Source organism: Corticium candelabrum, chromosome 2 (genome assembly GCF_963422355.1).
Source record: "Corticium candelabrum chromosome 2, ooCorCand1.1, whole genome shotgun sequence".
Lineage (NCBI taxonomy): Eukaryota > Metazoa > Porifera > Homoscleromorpha > Homosclerophorida > Plakinidae > Corticium > Corticium candelabrum.
In genome coordinates this window covers 4,118,817-4,134,391 of record NC_085086.1, presented here as the reverse complement: position 1 = coordinate 4,134,391, position 15,575 = coordinate 4,118,817, and the positions used below count along the sequence as shown (strand labels likewise).

Below are 15,575 nucleotides of genomic sequence, written 5' to 3'. Positions count from 1 at the left end.
TCATTAGCCCGTTCTTCGTCCGGCAAAAGTAATTAACGCAAATTCCCATTATACAATTTAGTTATTGGGCGGAGAAAACACACTTCTGAATAATTCGTTCCCGGTGCATGTAACCAAACGTTATATCTAAATTGCTAAAGACCCGGATATAATCAACAAACACATGCGCGCGCGCGCGCACACACACACACACACACACACACACACACACACACACACACACACACACTGAGTTGATAGGTGTAAATGCCTTCAAAGACTTCTACTGTTTTTAGTTAAAATCGTTTTCAATTCTTGTACCATTCGCTCGCACTACCTGTCCATTAGATGTGGGATGGTAGGGTGGAGTCAATCGGTCCTTGATTCTGTTGGTCTCTTTAGACTCCTTGAAATCGTGTGCCCTAAACTGCATGAGGCCCGCTGTGGGCTACAAGTAGCTGTGGTAACCCATTACAAGAAAAGCTTCTTCGTATAGCTTGTTTCTGCGCTAATAGTCTTTCTCAATTCCTCTGGGATGATAACTCTGCTGCCCCCACAATAAGCAGCCAACTTCAATTATCGACAACTCAGTAGCACGTTTGGCAAATGGTTGTAAGCATCTCTGATAGTCCATCCGTATACGTATCGAGTATATATGCTCTCCTTGTCACCACATTCAATTGGGTTGCCCTTGCAATGTCTTTGGCGGTCATGGGCAATGGTTCACAATAATTCACTCCAGAGATCTGCTCATTCGGATCGATCACTTCTACTGGTATAGGAAGTTGGAACAATACACCTGCTTCCTTATTATCTTGACCTGCCCGGTATTCTAATTCATAGCTGTAAGCACTTACTATAAGTGTCCAACGCTGCAGTCGTGCAGCTGCTAGTGTAGCAACTCCTTCCTTAGCTCCTAGAATCCTCAGTAACGGTCGATCATCAGTCACTAGGGTAAATTTCCTTCCCATCAGGTACTTATGGAAGTGTCTTACGCCATAAATCAAGGCTAAGGCCTCCTTCTGCAAGTGAGCATAATTCTTCTCAGCTGGAGCAAGTGTTCGTGATGCAAATGCGACTGGGTGTTCAGTGCCATCTTCCATGACATGACTTAAACATGCTCCTACTCCATATCGCGAAGCATCACAACTCAACTTGATGAGCTTACCCAAATCATAATGTACTATAGTAAGTCCGATCTCACTAAATGCCTTCCGGAATGCCTTCCTCTGTTGATCCAACCACTTCCAACGTTGCTGCGTGTTTCTTCAATAAGATATACAGTGGTTGTAATGTCCATGACAAATTTGGACTCCCTCCAGTCCTCATAGCACGTTATCTATAGCTCGTTGCCATATACTGGGTGCTGATATTATGCCAAATGGCATCCTCATGTACGTAAACATGCCCTTGTGTGTATTAATGGTCAGGCATTGCTGAAGTTTTGGGGTCTAGCTAACATCTGTGATAAGCTTGTTTGAAGTCTAACCCAGAAAATTTCTTCCCTCCTGCTAATGTTGAACAATATCTGGGTTCGGCATTGGATATTGATCCAAATCAATATTGGATTGATAGTGACTTCGTAGTCGTCACAGATTCTAACATTTCACCCACCCCCCTTCCAAGCTACAACGATGGGTGCTGCCCATTCACTCCTCTCAACTGGTTTCAGGATACCTTCCCTCTGCATCCGTTCGAGTTCGGCATCAACCTTAGTATGCAAGAAATATGGAATCGGTCTGCGTCGATGAAACTTTGGTTTGGCATCCGTATTCAACATGATGTTCGCCTGATATCCAACCGACATGTCCCTACCCCAATACCAAACAACTGTGGAAAGGTTTCCACACGGCCTATCGCCTGAAATTTCTGTACCGTAAAGATTGAATCCCATTCTAGTTTGAAATGTTTCAACCAGTCTCTAATAACAGTCTTCAACTAATGATATAGGTGAACAATATATCCTTTTTGGAACCAATAAAAGTCCTGTCGTCGAGATACCAAATTTTAAAGACGAAGTAGGATGTTTCCAAACGAGCCAATTTCTTCCATCAAATCTATGACCACGAGAGAAAAAGCAATGGACTCAGAGGGTCCCCTTGTTGAACTCCTGCTGACGATCGAAGTAAAGCGGTGTTCCTCAAAACGAAGTCCTCCTTCTGCATAATAGTACAACTGTGCCCATACAAACTACCAAGCAGATCTTTCTTAACCCGTTGAAAAGACTGGCGCCAACAACTATTGAATGCGCTAGACATATCTTCAAGCAACAGAGATCTGCATTGCGGCCATTATTTTCTATGTATTTAGATCGCCCGTAATAACGCCCTGGGCGTATAGAAAAGAAACACTTTTTTCTTGTCGTATACTAGGGCATGGGCGTTATTTTCGTCCTAGGCGTATACATGGTTGCATTAGGCTGTTGTCTGGCCAGTTATCATCTAGATACTTGAAGACAGAAATACCACAATGCTTGCAATTATTCAGTTGCAAGATCAAACGTACTGGTATCCATACAGCATCAGCATACACGCAAAAACTAAACACTATACACACGGAGACGAATGTGTTCTACGGAGCCCATTTTGTTTTGTCTGCGCATGCGTATCCTGGGCTTATACTTGGGCATGGGCGTTTTTTGGGTTTGAAAGTTCTGACCTGTCGCACATGGGCGTATATACCGGCATGGGCGTTATTTCGGTATGGGCGTTATTACGGGCGAATACGGTAATGAATGTACTGCACAGCGCCGGATCCAGGAATTTTTGAAAGAGGGGGTTCACCGTTAGCAGTTATTTCTAGCATTACTAATTTTCTCTTTTCTAATGAAATTATATGAAATTACTAATGAAATTATATAAAATTATTGAACCACGCCTACTGGTAAAGAGGGGGTTGAAACCCTCTAAGACCCCCCAAATCCCCCTCTGGATTCGGCCCAGACTGCAGCTTCCATGCCTCCAGAAATTCCCAGTCCAACTTGATTGTATTAAAGAAAATTTATAAGCAACTTGGATTTAACAGCACAGCACCACAAGTGAGTTATGAAGCGCCAACAGTTTCACCATCAGCTGGAGGACGCACACCTTTACTGTGATTCTCGTCTGTAGTCAACGGAGCACCTAACAAAAAATGAGAAATCCAATAATCCAGCTGACACGACAAAGCCAAATACTGGCTAAGCTTAATTGTCCAAGCAAGCCTGAGGAGCTGGAGAAGATGTTCCTGAAACAGCATCTAAATGTGCTGTGCCCTGACCTTACATAGACAGATGTGAAAATTTTGCAGCAGCCTGATCTTCACATAGAAAAACGCGAATGTAGTCTTAAGTTTGAGTATGCTCGCATATTGCCACAAATAACTTAATACGACAACTGAATGCTTGCTTCAAGCTCATGCATCTGCCTTTGTTCTCTTATATAATTTATATACAACTGGAAGGGTTTGCTAATGTATCCAGCCGTAAGAGCTGTTACACCTCCAGAAAGTTGCTTCTCGAAGATTACGTAACGTTATCAACAGCCTCATGGGGTTTCCAATGGTTAGACAGACAACAGTTTAATAGTGTGATAGTTAAATTGTCACACGTTTTTGCATGACTCAATCTAGCGCTAGCAACAAGGTTACAAGCATTGTACAGTTTATTATTTTTATTATCATAATGAGCTTGCTTGGCAAAAAATTGTTAGATTTGGCACGTTTTTCAAGAATTGCCCAAGTGTAGATACTGACGTACGTAACTGCTGTTTATCTCAGACCTCATAACCAGAAAAAGTCTAAGTAGCCGACTTTATTTCCTGTTTCCAGTTTCGTCTTTTCTGACATTTTAACAAAGAGAACTCATGCCATCTTCCCAAACTATTGTTGCAAAAGTTTCCGCATGAGCATGCGTTCATCTCTCGTCACTTTTATCATGGGAATATGTTTCACGTCGTCAAATATCATTTGTCTGGCATACAACAGCATTGTTGGTCAAGACCATGGTGAAAGTTTCCCATGCTCATGTCATAAGAGTATAACTAAATTTGCGAATATATTGCGCCGTACTCATTATAAATAGTTGTGTTTATTTAATTACGTTACGCAAATCTTGACAGCCTTTTAGTCAGACAGTTGAGAGTTACTACATAATCTTTATCTTAACATTGAAAACGTTGCCACATACACTGAAGAAGCCTATCATGATAAAGTTACATCACAGGTCATATCAGCAAACGCTAGAATTTTTTTAATAGACTGGTTTTGGTTGTTGTGAGAGCAGCAATCCAAATCTTCTTTTCAGTGTAACACGATGCCTGGAAAATTTATCATCAGGAGAAAATCGAGCTGCAACAGAGATAACCATAGCAAATACAATAACACTCAACAAGAAGCATACAATATCATATGTACAATGTCTTACTGCAATACTGACATTACCAGGCGGTGCAGGTCAAAAGTATTAGCAAGGACACCCTAAGCGATACGCCCCTTTTTTATCAAGTCGTTGTGAACGTTCTAGATGGTTTCTTGAGCGCAGTGTTCTTGGTATGTACTTTCAGCATCCATAAGAGTTGCTTTGTTAATTAAAGTTGTAGTTTATACGTGACTAGCTCCCGTTCTCCGCACAGGCAGATTAGCTATTAATATTACTAATGTTTAGTGTCATGCTCAACCAGATCAGTCTGGTTTGTAAAGTCTATTACAAGTACCAGAAGCAAACCCTGCTTCAGAAGTACTTAGACCATCACGGCTGTCTAGAAAGAAGACATGACTTTACGAAGGATTCGAGTAGATCCCAGAAGCACTGTTTTCTGTAAGTGCTGCAGGTTGTGATGACCTGGAATAATGTCCAGCCACCGTGCAATACCTGCGTGCACTGTGCCCAAAGCTCCCAAGACCACCGGAACCACCAGTGTTCGACAATGCCACATGCGGCTTATCTCCACTCGCAAGTCGCTGTACTTCGCCAACTTCTCAGCATGTTTCTTGCCAATGTTACCATCAGCAGGACAGCTGATATCAATAAGAAGACAAGTGTTTGTCTTCCTATTTCTGAGACAGATATCTGGACGATTGGCTTTGATCTTCCTGGCAGTGGGGATGGTGGTATCCCACATCATAGTAATGTCATCGTCTCCACAAGCCTATCAGAATGATGCCGGTACAATCTGCTCTCCACTGGAACCCCAAAATGGTGACAAACATCCCAGTGAATGATGGAGGTGACCTGATTGTGTCGATCAGTGTAGTCCGTCGGTGCCAAAGCACTACAGCTTGCCACAATGTGGTTGACTGTTTCCAGGGCTACACTGCACATGCGGCAAGTAGGACTGACATCACGATGTAGAATCTTGTGCTCATAGTACCGAGTCCGAAGAGCTTGGTCTTGAGCAGCAACAACCAGTTCCTCAGTTGCAGCAGGAAGATTCGCTGCCTTTAGCCATCCGTAGGTCTCTTTCATGTCCACAGGCGGTTGCTCAGTGAGACGGCGATACTGCCCGTGCATAGGCTTCCCGCTCCAGGACCGCACATGAAGAGAACTGCAACACGTATGGTAATGTCTCGCATCTGTTTCAGGCGCTTGCTCGAAGCCACCTTCAACCGAGATGGATGCATTCCTGTGTAAGTTCGGAAATTTCTATTATTATTAGTTGTTAGTTAATTAATTTATCTTTGTATGCATTCGTGAAGTACATCTCATTCACAGAATTAGCAGTTCTTGACAGAATTCTCATAAAGTTAATTAATTTAACGTTGTATCAAATTTCTGTTGTTGCATGAGTTCACATGCATTTTTACTGCATTCTGAAAAATTAGCAGACAGACGGAATTCTCATTCAGAGTTAAATCCCGTTCAATTATATCCTGTTGTGAGATATCAGCAAGGCAAATGTTTTATGTTGCTGCATGAGTATCCTGTTCTAATTCATCATCATGAAGTGTATCTCTGAAGAATTTCGTTCAGTTATATATCCAGTCAATGGTATCCCGTTCTGAGACTAATGATTGCTATGTAGCTAGTATCCCGTTGAAGACAAAGAAAATGCAACGGAGTGTCCCGTTTTCAAAAATCTTGTTGATTGGATTATTGATTGATAGTTTAGGTATGCAGTTGAAGCTATTTCAGCAGTCCTGTTGGACATCCCTGCCATTGGGAGGAACAGGTATATCATTCACGTGCAGCTATCTACTCACCCAGACAGCCTGTTCTCCATACCCGCTGAACGTCATCACTTGGAAGACATTGCTGGCGTTGCGCGGAACAAGTGTATCAAACTGGCAGCTCTTGGACGGGCTAGACGGGTAAATAAATGACTGTGAGCGTTCTTTTTCAACACCTGGATGTAAGCTGAAATACATATTTTCCCTTTCCTGACGTTGCCCGCAATAATCAACACCCCTCACGCGTACCGTCCAACGTCAGGAACGGGCAGTTTAAATTCAGTGCAGATCCAATAGGCCGTTACAGAGACATTTGTGCGTGAGCGGAGACAGCTTTGCTGGAAATCGGTTTTGTTGGAAATCAAGTCGCCACGGAAGAAGTATGGGAGGACAACAGCTTAAGTTCCAACCTCTAGGGATGGGGCGTGCAAGAGCCAAATTCAGTGGAGATGGGACTCACCGTCTTGGAGATCCTTTCCTACACACACGCACGCATGCACGCCCGCCCGGACACGCACACGCACACGCACACGTGCACACACACACACACACACACACACACACACACACACACACAGATGTTAGATGTTCCACGTGCATCTGTTGACAAGCTTGAGACACAGAAGTTCTAATGCTATAAGTTAGGACACTGACTGCTTCAGTAAGCGACAAATACCGGTAGTTTGTTTAAAGATTTGAAATGATTCGGTAGCGACAAGATCCTCCTGCAGATAACTGCACTTGTATGGTAATATTATGTTGAAGATGTAATGTAGTAATAATATAATAGTTTTAGGTCTTAGCGCACGTTAGCATATCAGTGGTTATATAACACATCGCTTACTTATAATACATCAGTCTTTTTACATGCAATCGCCGTGTGTACCACATTGGTGTCAGAAGTGGAATTTTAGAATGCAACGTGATTCGCCTCAGATTTTTGATGGAACTGGAAATTTCCTTTCCTTTCTAGACCGTATCACTGTCTGGACAGCACCTAGAGGTTTTGAGGGAGAGAAGAAGGCACTCGCTCTAGCATCCCGATTAGAAGGGACGGCCTTTGAGAACTACCAACGTCTGGACAGTGAGGAAAAGCAAGATTTTGATGTTATCGTGGTTTCACTAGAGAAGGAGTTCCTCGGTGGGGTAATGGATAGGCGGCTTGCGGTGGAGCAGTTGCAGGCAGAAAATGGAAACAGTTTGAAAAACCTCCAGCAGCGTTCGCGCACAACATTGACAGGTTAGTATGGTTAGCGTATCCGGGGTTTGATAGTGGGTCCGCAATTACTTTGGCCAGAGACGCCTTTCTAGATGGTCTACCGAGAGAATTCCAAATTCTGTTGAGAAGAGACAAGACTACTAACGCTAAAGGTGTCAAAGAATTAGCTGAGGAAGTCAACCAACTTCGATTAGCCGGAATTCCCTCAGTCAGACCGGCACCGGCAAATGCAAGTCCAGTCAATCAAAGCAATTTACCGGCTTCAGCAGTCAATCAAGTTTCCGGATGTGACATGGAAATCTACAGCGATATGTCATCTACTCGTCAGACAGTTACCACTTTTGGCAACGACAGTCTAGACACCCAAGCGACAGTGCAGTCGATGCGTGGTCGCGGTTGGAGGTGGACACCTAGAAGGAAGTATCAGCAACCTCGAGACCCAATGCTTGGTAAGAGATGTTATATTTGTGGTGATATTAACCACCTCCGGTCTAGTTGTCCTCATTTTCATGATTATCATTGATGTTTGAGACCAGGGCATGTTGACCAAAACTGTACCGCTGCATCTCCTGCATCAAAGAGAGGAGGTCAGGTCACTAATTTAGCCAAGGCTCTTCACCGTCTAATTATGGTTACCGCTAATATTGACCAGCAACCTCTTTCTTTTTTGGTGGATACAGGAGCAGACATCAGCTTGATACCATTTGATGTTGTTCAGATGAACCACAGGACAGTTAGAAGGAATATTGTTCGCCAACCAATAATGGTTGATGGTACTACCTTACAGTGTGAGGGAACTGTAGTTACGTCGTTTCAGTTGGGATCTCAAAAGGGATACAGTTCATTTTACGTTGTGAAAGGAATCAACTGTGGGGTTTTGGGCACTGATGTTCTGTTGACCCTTGAGGTCCAGATAGATGTCGCTAATAGAAAGTTGTTCTTGAAAGGCAAGAAGTGATAACATTCCAACCAGTCAAATCAGAACCAACAAGGTCTGAAGTGCGTTTATTGAAGTTTGGTCGGGTGTATTCGCCAAGCAGTGTACTAGTCGGGCCTGGGCAAGAAACCACCATTTGGGGAAATATACACTCCAATGTTACTAGTGAATAGACAGGAATTATGGAAGTAGCGGATGAGTTATCTGAACGTTCAGGACTTTTGGGATGTGCTACCTATTGTGTTGGAGGAAAACGGAGAGACGTTCCGGTGAGAGTTATGAATGTCTGCACAGAACCTGTAATAATACATAAAGGACAGAGTTTGGCGGAATTTACTGAAGCAACTGCGTTGGATGGAGTGGATAGAAGACCAGTTGGAAAGAGTACCGATATTTACAACCCAATGGTTGACATAGATCTGGGTGAGTCATTGAGCTCTGATAAGAAACAACAATTGGGGAATCTTCTAAAACGTCATCGGGACGTGTTCGCTTATTCAGGCAATGAAGGGTATTCAGTGGATGTTGAACATAAGATATCGCTTACTACCAAAACTCCAATAGCTTGCCACCCTCGACGACTACCTACAAGATGGAAAGCTGAGGTTGAATATCAGGTGACACGATTACGGCGAGATGGGATAATTCGACCATCTACTTCTGGATATACGGCACCTATATGTCCAGTTAGTAAAAGTGATGGGAGTCTTCGTTTATGCGTAGACTACAGACAGTTAAATAGTAAAACTAAAGACACAGCAATACCAACTGGGAGTCTTCAAAGGTGATTGAGTCACTATCAGGAGCGAAATTTTTTAGCATCTTGGACTTGGCAAGAGGATATTTTCAAGTGCCAATCGTGGAAAAGGATAAGAAAAAGACAGCGTTCCGGACACTTTCAGGTTTGTATGAATTCAACAGAATGCCCTTTGCGTTGAAGGGAGCTCCAGCAACGTTTTGTCAAATGATGTCACTAGTTCTGGGACACTTGACACCAATTCAGCTACTCCTCTATATGGATGATCTCTGTATAGTTTCAGATACATTTCAATTACATTTGGATCGGTTGGGACAAGCATTTATAACTCTTCACAAACACGGACTTCGACTTAATGCGACGAAATGTCAATTTGTTACAACTCAGGCAATATTCTGTGGATTTCGTATTAGTGCAGAAGGAATTAATCCTGATCTAGAGAAGGTTGCTGCCATTGAAAGAATACCTACACCCACTACTGTCAAGGAGGTGAAGATTTTCTTGGGCATCACTGGTTTTTATCGTCGATTTATTCCACGGTATGCTACAATTGCAGCACCTTTGACATCTATGTTAGCTGGAGAACAGACATTTCAGTGGTCAACTCATTGTCAAGATGCATTTAATACTTTGAAGCGAAAACTGTCTACAGCACTGATCTTGGCTCACCCTGTGGCAGATAAACCATTTGTTTTGACTACAGATACATCAACTGTAGGGATTGGTGCAGAACTGGCACAAGAAAGTTCAGAAGAACTACAACCAATTGAATATTTTATCTAAGACAAAGAGACGATACTCTCCATATGATAGAGAATTTCTTGCAGTCGTTATGGCAACTCGTCACTTTCGACACCATTTGCTTGGAACAAAATTTTTGCTGCGAACTGATCTTTTTCCACTCCAATATCTATCTACTGCCACAGACCAGTGGGGCCATCGTGCCAGATGGATAGCGGAATTACAAGAATACTGTTTCACTACTGAATACATAAAAGGAGATCAAAATAGAGTGGTGGATGCTCTCAGTCGTCTTGGATTTGGTAATGACGAAGAACAGTTTACTCAGAAAGACAATATAACAAGTCCCACGTCATTGTTTTCGCCTCAAGGAAGCTCACCAAAATTTTGTATGCTGAGCGATTGTTGGACGACAAACACTTTCAAGGACTTCCAGAAGAGAGATCTTGTGCTATCAGCGGCATCTAGCCATGTTAGTGGAAATACATCGAAGCAATTGAGTTTGGATCATCCAGAACAACTACAATTACAACATTTACTACGGGAGAAGTTAACGCTATCTAAAGATGGAATATTACATAGAACATCATCTCAAGGGCATTCGCAGAATGTCATACCTATTGCTCTGATACCTGAAGTACTTCGGCTGGTGCATGATAATGCTTTCTCAGGACATCAGGGTGTCAAGAAGACATTGACTCGGATATTGGATCAATTTTGGTGGAGCACTGTAAACAGAGATGTAATGGATTACACCAAGTCTTGTCATACGTGTGGGGAAAGGATGCCACCACATCAAAGAGCGCGAGCTCCATTAAAAGAACGCCCTATAGCAGAGAAACCGTTTGAGAGAGTCAAAATAGACATTAATTAAAGGACCGTTACCTCGAACTGACAAGGGATCACAATTTATCTTAGTTATTCAGGATGCATTTCTAAATATGTGGAATTGTGCCCATTGCAACGACAGACAACAGAAGAAGTAAGCTGCAAGATTCAAAAATGGATTGGTAGATATGGACTGCCAGAAGTAGTTCATTCCGACAATGGAACATGTTTCACAAGTCGAGCTTTTGAGCAATTTTGTAGTCAACATGGAATACGACATACTAAGTCAACTGCATATCACCCCCAAGCAAATGGTGCGGTAGAACGTTTTAATAGGACATTGAGAGAAATGCTAGCAAAGGTGATAGATTCTAGCCACACAACATGGCAAAACCATCTGACACAAGTCCAACTGGCCTATAATACGTCGTATCATGAGTCGATTGGAGACATTCCATATAGAGCTATTTTCAAAGAGATGCCTAGAACATTGTTACAAGCTGCAGCAGATTCTGTGTGCAGGATAACAGGACACAAGACGACATCACCAATGGCTTATGTAGAGAACAGTTTGACATCTGTTCCTAGCATATACCAAAAGGTAAACAAAAACTACAGTCACAGGTAAAATGAAAGACAAAGACAGTACAACAAATCAAAGTTGCACTTCACCCCATACAGTGGTGGAGATCTAGTGTGGATTACACGTCCTAGTGGAGGGAAACAAGTATCTCGTTCTTTCTGTCCACGATGGATGGGACCTTATAAAGTTGTTAGAAGGATATCCGACGTAGTATACAAGGTTCGTCGACCATATGGGAGGAAGGATGTGACTCTCCATCATGATAGAATAAACCATATGTACAACGTAACTTGCGTTTTAAAGATATTAGAACAGATGTAAACCAACAGAGGGATCTTTGGATACTAAAACAAATGTAAACCAACAGAGAGAGCTTCTCTCAGATATTTCCACAGACTCTGAGCATAATCCGGAAGAGTTACCTGATCCCGTTGAATCAGATTCTAACTCAAGTACTGAAGCTCCGCAAGTACTTAGAAGATCACAATGTCAAAGATCCCGCCCACAATATTTGAATGATTATACTGTAGACTCGGATGTAATGTAGTAGTATAATAGTTTTAGGTCTTAGCGCACGTTAGCATATCAGTGGTTATATAACACATTGCTTACTTATAATACATCAGTCTTTTTACCTGTAATCGCTGTGTGTACCACAAAGATATTGTGTGCAACAATATTGTGTCTTACACTACTACCAGTGTAATGTATCAAGAAGTAGCCTGTTCCTCATGTCGAATGATACATGCGGAGTGTGTCATTTATTGCGGGCGTATGTCCACAAAAGCAAGATAGTTTTGTGAATATCCGGGTCTTGAAAAAGCCTACCCTTCGTTTGCCCCTGTAGCCAATCAAATTCATGCCATGCTCGATACACCTGTTCCTCCCGCAACGTCAGCGACATCTTCAAAGTGACGACATGACCTTGAACTAGGCCTTGTTCATGTAGGTCCCGCATACATGCAATTACGTTTTGACCTTTGTTGTCTTACGTCACAATACGAGGACGTCACAATATGAGGACGTCACAGCAACTCCTGCAATCAAGAAGAGATTCGCTAGAAATCTCAAAAATGGCAATTGAAACAGCACCAATAATAAGATAACGTTTTCTCAATGTCTTAGAAACTGCACAGGCGAGTTTCTTTTGGCGCATAGAACAAAAGAGCGTCATTGGGAACGTGCACTACACTCCCTCTTAACAGATTGTGATCTGTGACGTCTAGGCCGATCGAATCCGCCTCCACCTGCGCACAAATTTCTTTGGAATGGCCCATCAGATGTCCACCAAATTTAAACTGCCCATTCCTGACATAGGACGATACGTGTCATTTAGTGCCGGACGTAAAAAGGCAAGATACTTTTGCATATATCTGGGTCTTTGAATTCTAATTTGTCTTTAACGGGATATTTAATAACTAAAATCAATAATGCAATCAGACCGGGCAAAGAACGAGATTAGTAATAAAGTATATTCTACTTTGAGACAATCGATCTCAGAACGGGATATCACTGAACAGGATATAACTCTGAACGAAATTCTTTATAAGAATTCTGTCCAGCTTCTAATTCTTCAAAATGAAGAAAAATGCACGTGAACGGAATGTACTTAATGATAAAATTGTAAGAACGGAATACTAATGCAACAACATAAATTTGCATACAACATTAAATTTATGAGAATTCTGTCCGCGGCTGCTAATTCTGTGAATGAGACATACTTCATGAATGCATACAATGATCAATTAATTAATCCATTTTCTTTGTCTTCAACATGATATAACTAACAATAAATAATCCAGTCAACGGGAATTTGTGAAACAGGACACTTGGTTACCATTTTTGCCTTCAATGGGCAAATAACTAATAATCGATACAGTGTTCTCGCCAGGAGAAGTAGGCAGTGGGTCGTCGTCAAAATTTTTTTGGGCGTGGTCTCGTTTTTAGTAGGCGTGGTCATTTTTGTACTTTTATTCGCCAATCGAATTGTGCGAGAGTAACCATAATGACTAAGGTTATCACCTATCGCGAAAGACACGTCTCTTTTTTTTCTTGGCCCACAGTTTCACAGCCGAGTCAAAAGGAAACTCGGCAACATCTGGACCTTCCACTGCGATCCGTATAATAAAGCATCTAACGTATCTTCCTTCAGTCTGTAAGATCAGCGGTCTTGTCATGCTTCTGACACAAAACGCAAAGCATGCCTTTGCTTTGGCTGTCGTAACGAAGCCATTCCATTCGACCAACTCGCCACTCGGAACGAAATCTCACCGACTGCTTCGATGACGTCGACAAAGACGATTTTCGCGAACGCGACGACTGCTTTGAAGAGAAACTCTTGCCCAGAGAGTCAGCTGTTGACAGCAGCTCGACTTCGCTTTCATCGCTGGACTGTGCGACTTCCTCTTCCAACTCGACCGAGATTTCGACGTCCGATTCGCTGGACGAATCGCTTTGTAGTCTTGGTCGTTTCGGCGACGATTTCGGCGACGAAAGAGCATCAGCAGGCTTGAAGAACCGACGAATAGACATGTCGTAAACAAAGTCAAAGCCGGGGAAGCAACAAATTGACGGTTACCCGGATAATACAAAGATGACTACAGTACAAAAGCGTTTTAGGCGTTCATCCACACAGCAAGGGTCGTGCAAGGCCGCTGGTGGGGCGGAAGCCGGCAACTGTGGGCTCGTCCGACCCGTGCCGACCCACGTAGCGAGAACCCTGTCGATAATCGCAGAACGGGATATCATTAAACAGGATATAACTCTGAACAAAATTCTTTATGAGAATTCTTCAGAGACACAATTCATAATAAACTAGAACGGGGTGAATAAGATATACTTCGTGAATGTACACACCAATAAATTAATTAACTACAACTAATAATAATAATAATAATATAGTCAACGCCGTGGCTTAGTGGTTAGCGACAATGGCTACCACTCCATGGTTTGGGGGTTCAAACCCCAGTGACGACAGTAAATTGTGAAACTTGTCTGTCTTTCTTTCTCATGTTTCTCTAGCTTTACTCATGAGACTATGACTCGTTTCAGTCGTTGGGGAGTTTCTGTGGTCTGGCGAACGGTCCGTTGACAATAACGTCCAGTGCTTTCCTGGTGGTCGTTGATATCCACTAGGCATGCTGTATCGAGTACGCGGTCACCGTAATGCCTGCAATCTATATCGAATTGGCTAGTCATTGATCGCCGTATGGACTACACGGAAACATGTACCCCGCTGGGCTCACCTGCCAGGTTGGTGGGCACCCATATGGGGGTAAAGACCCCACTTGCCCCTTATGGAGGGGCAAAACGACACATAACTAACCCTTTCACTCTCTTCTCGTTCAATGGCTTGCTGTTCACGGACAAACTCATGCAACTTCTCACCTTCCAAGTTCATCTTCTCTCCTAATTCAATCAGTTGCTCCATCACGTCTCACTTACAATCAACCGTCTTGCTTCTGCACTTAAGCTAACTTTCCCGCCTGAGCCCAAGATGTTGCGCGCGAATGGAAAGTTAACACGCAGCGAGACAGTTTCCAATTGCCCCTTAGTGAATCACGCGGCGACCTGACACTCGAGAGAGCCAGTGAGAACACAATATACTCATCACTACGTTAATGAACAGCTTAAAACTTCAGCACACCTATCCGCCTCTACACATCTACCAAAGACTGACCCAACGCTGTCTGATGACTACATTTATACACTACCGGTAAATCCCAATCCAGTCATTACGTATTGACTCAGTTATCACCAAACGCCAGTATAGCTCCTCCCCCTGACCATATTCGTATCACAACTCTTAATAGCAGGTGGATTGTGACATACGTCCCCGCCACATCAAGAAACCGGCGACAGTTTCTTTCAACTCAAAATCCACAGTGCTCACTTCACTCGACTGAGGAAGTCCGCTCCTCTGTTCTTGCTTCCCTTGGTAGCTTCTATGCAGAACGAGTAGTCTTGCAAATACATTGCCCATCTTATAATGCGTGCATTTATGAACTTTGCCTTCTGCAAGTAGGCAAGCGGCTGATGATCGGTCTGCAGGACGAACTCTCTTCCGCATATATAGATTGTAAACCGTCGGACACCCCATAATAATAATTATGAAACTTGTCTGTCTTTCTTCCTCATGTTTCTCTAGCTCTATCCATAAGACTATGACTCGTTTCAGTCGTTGGGGAGTTTCTGTGGTCTGGCTAATGGTCCATTGACGATGACATTCAGTGCTTTCCTGGTGGTCATTGATATCCACTAGGCGTGCTGTCTCGATGTTCGCAGTCACCGTTATGCCTGCAATCTATATCGAATTGGCTAGTCATTGATCGCCGTGTGAACTACACAGAAACATGTACCTGCTGGGCTCACCTGTCGGGTTGGTGGG

The 15,575-nt window shown here is 42.9% G+C and overlaps 1 protein-coding gene across 1 annotated transcript; it reads left to right on the top strand.

Moving 5' to 3' along the window:
* Nucleotides 1–8,461: 8,461 nt before the first annotated feature.
* LOC134176312 (uncharacterized) lies at nt 8,462–9,067 on the top strand. The gene has a single exon (XM_062642983.1). The coding sequence runs from the start codon at nt 8,462–8,464 to the stop codon at nt 9,065–9,067; it is 606 nt and encodes a 201-aa protein (XP_062498967.1).
* Nucleotides 9,068–15,575: the final 6,508 nt, after the last annotated feature.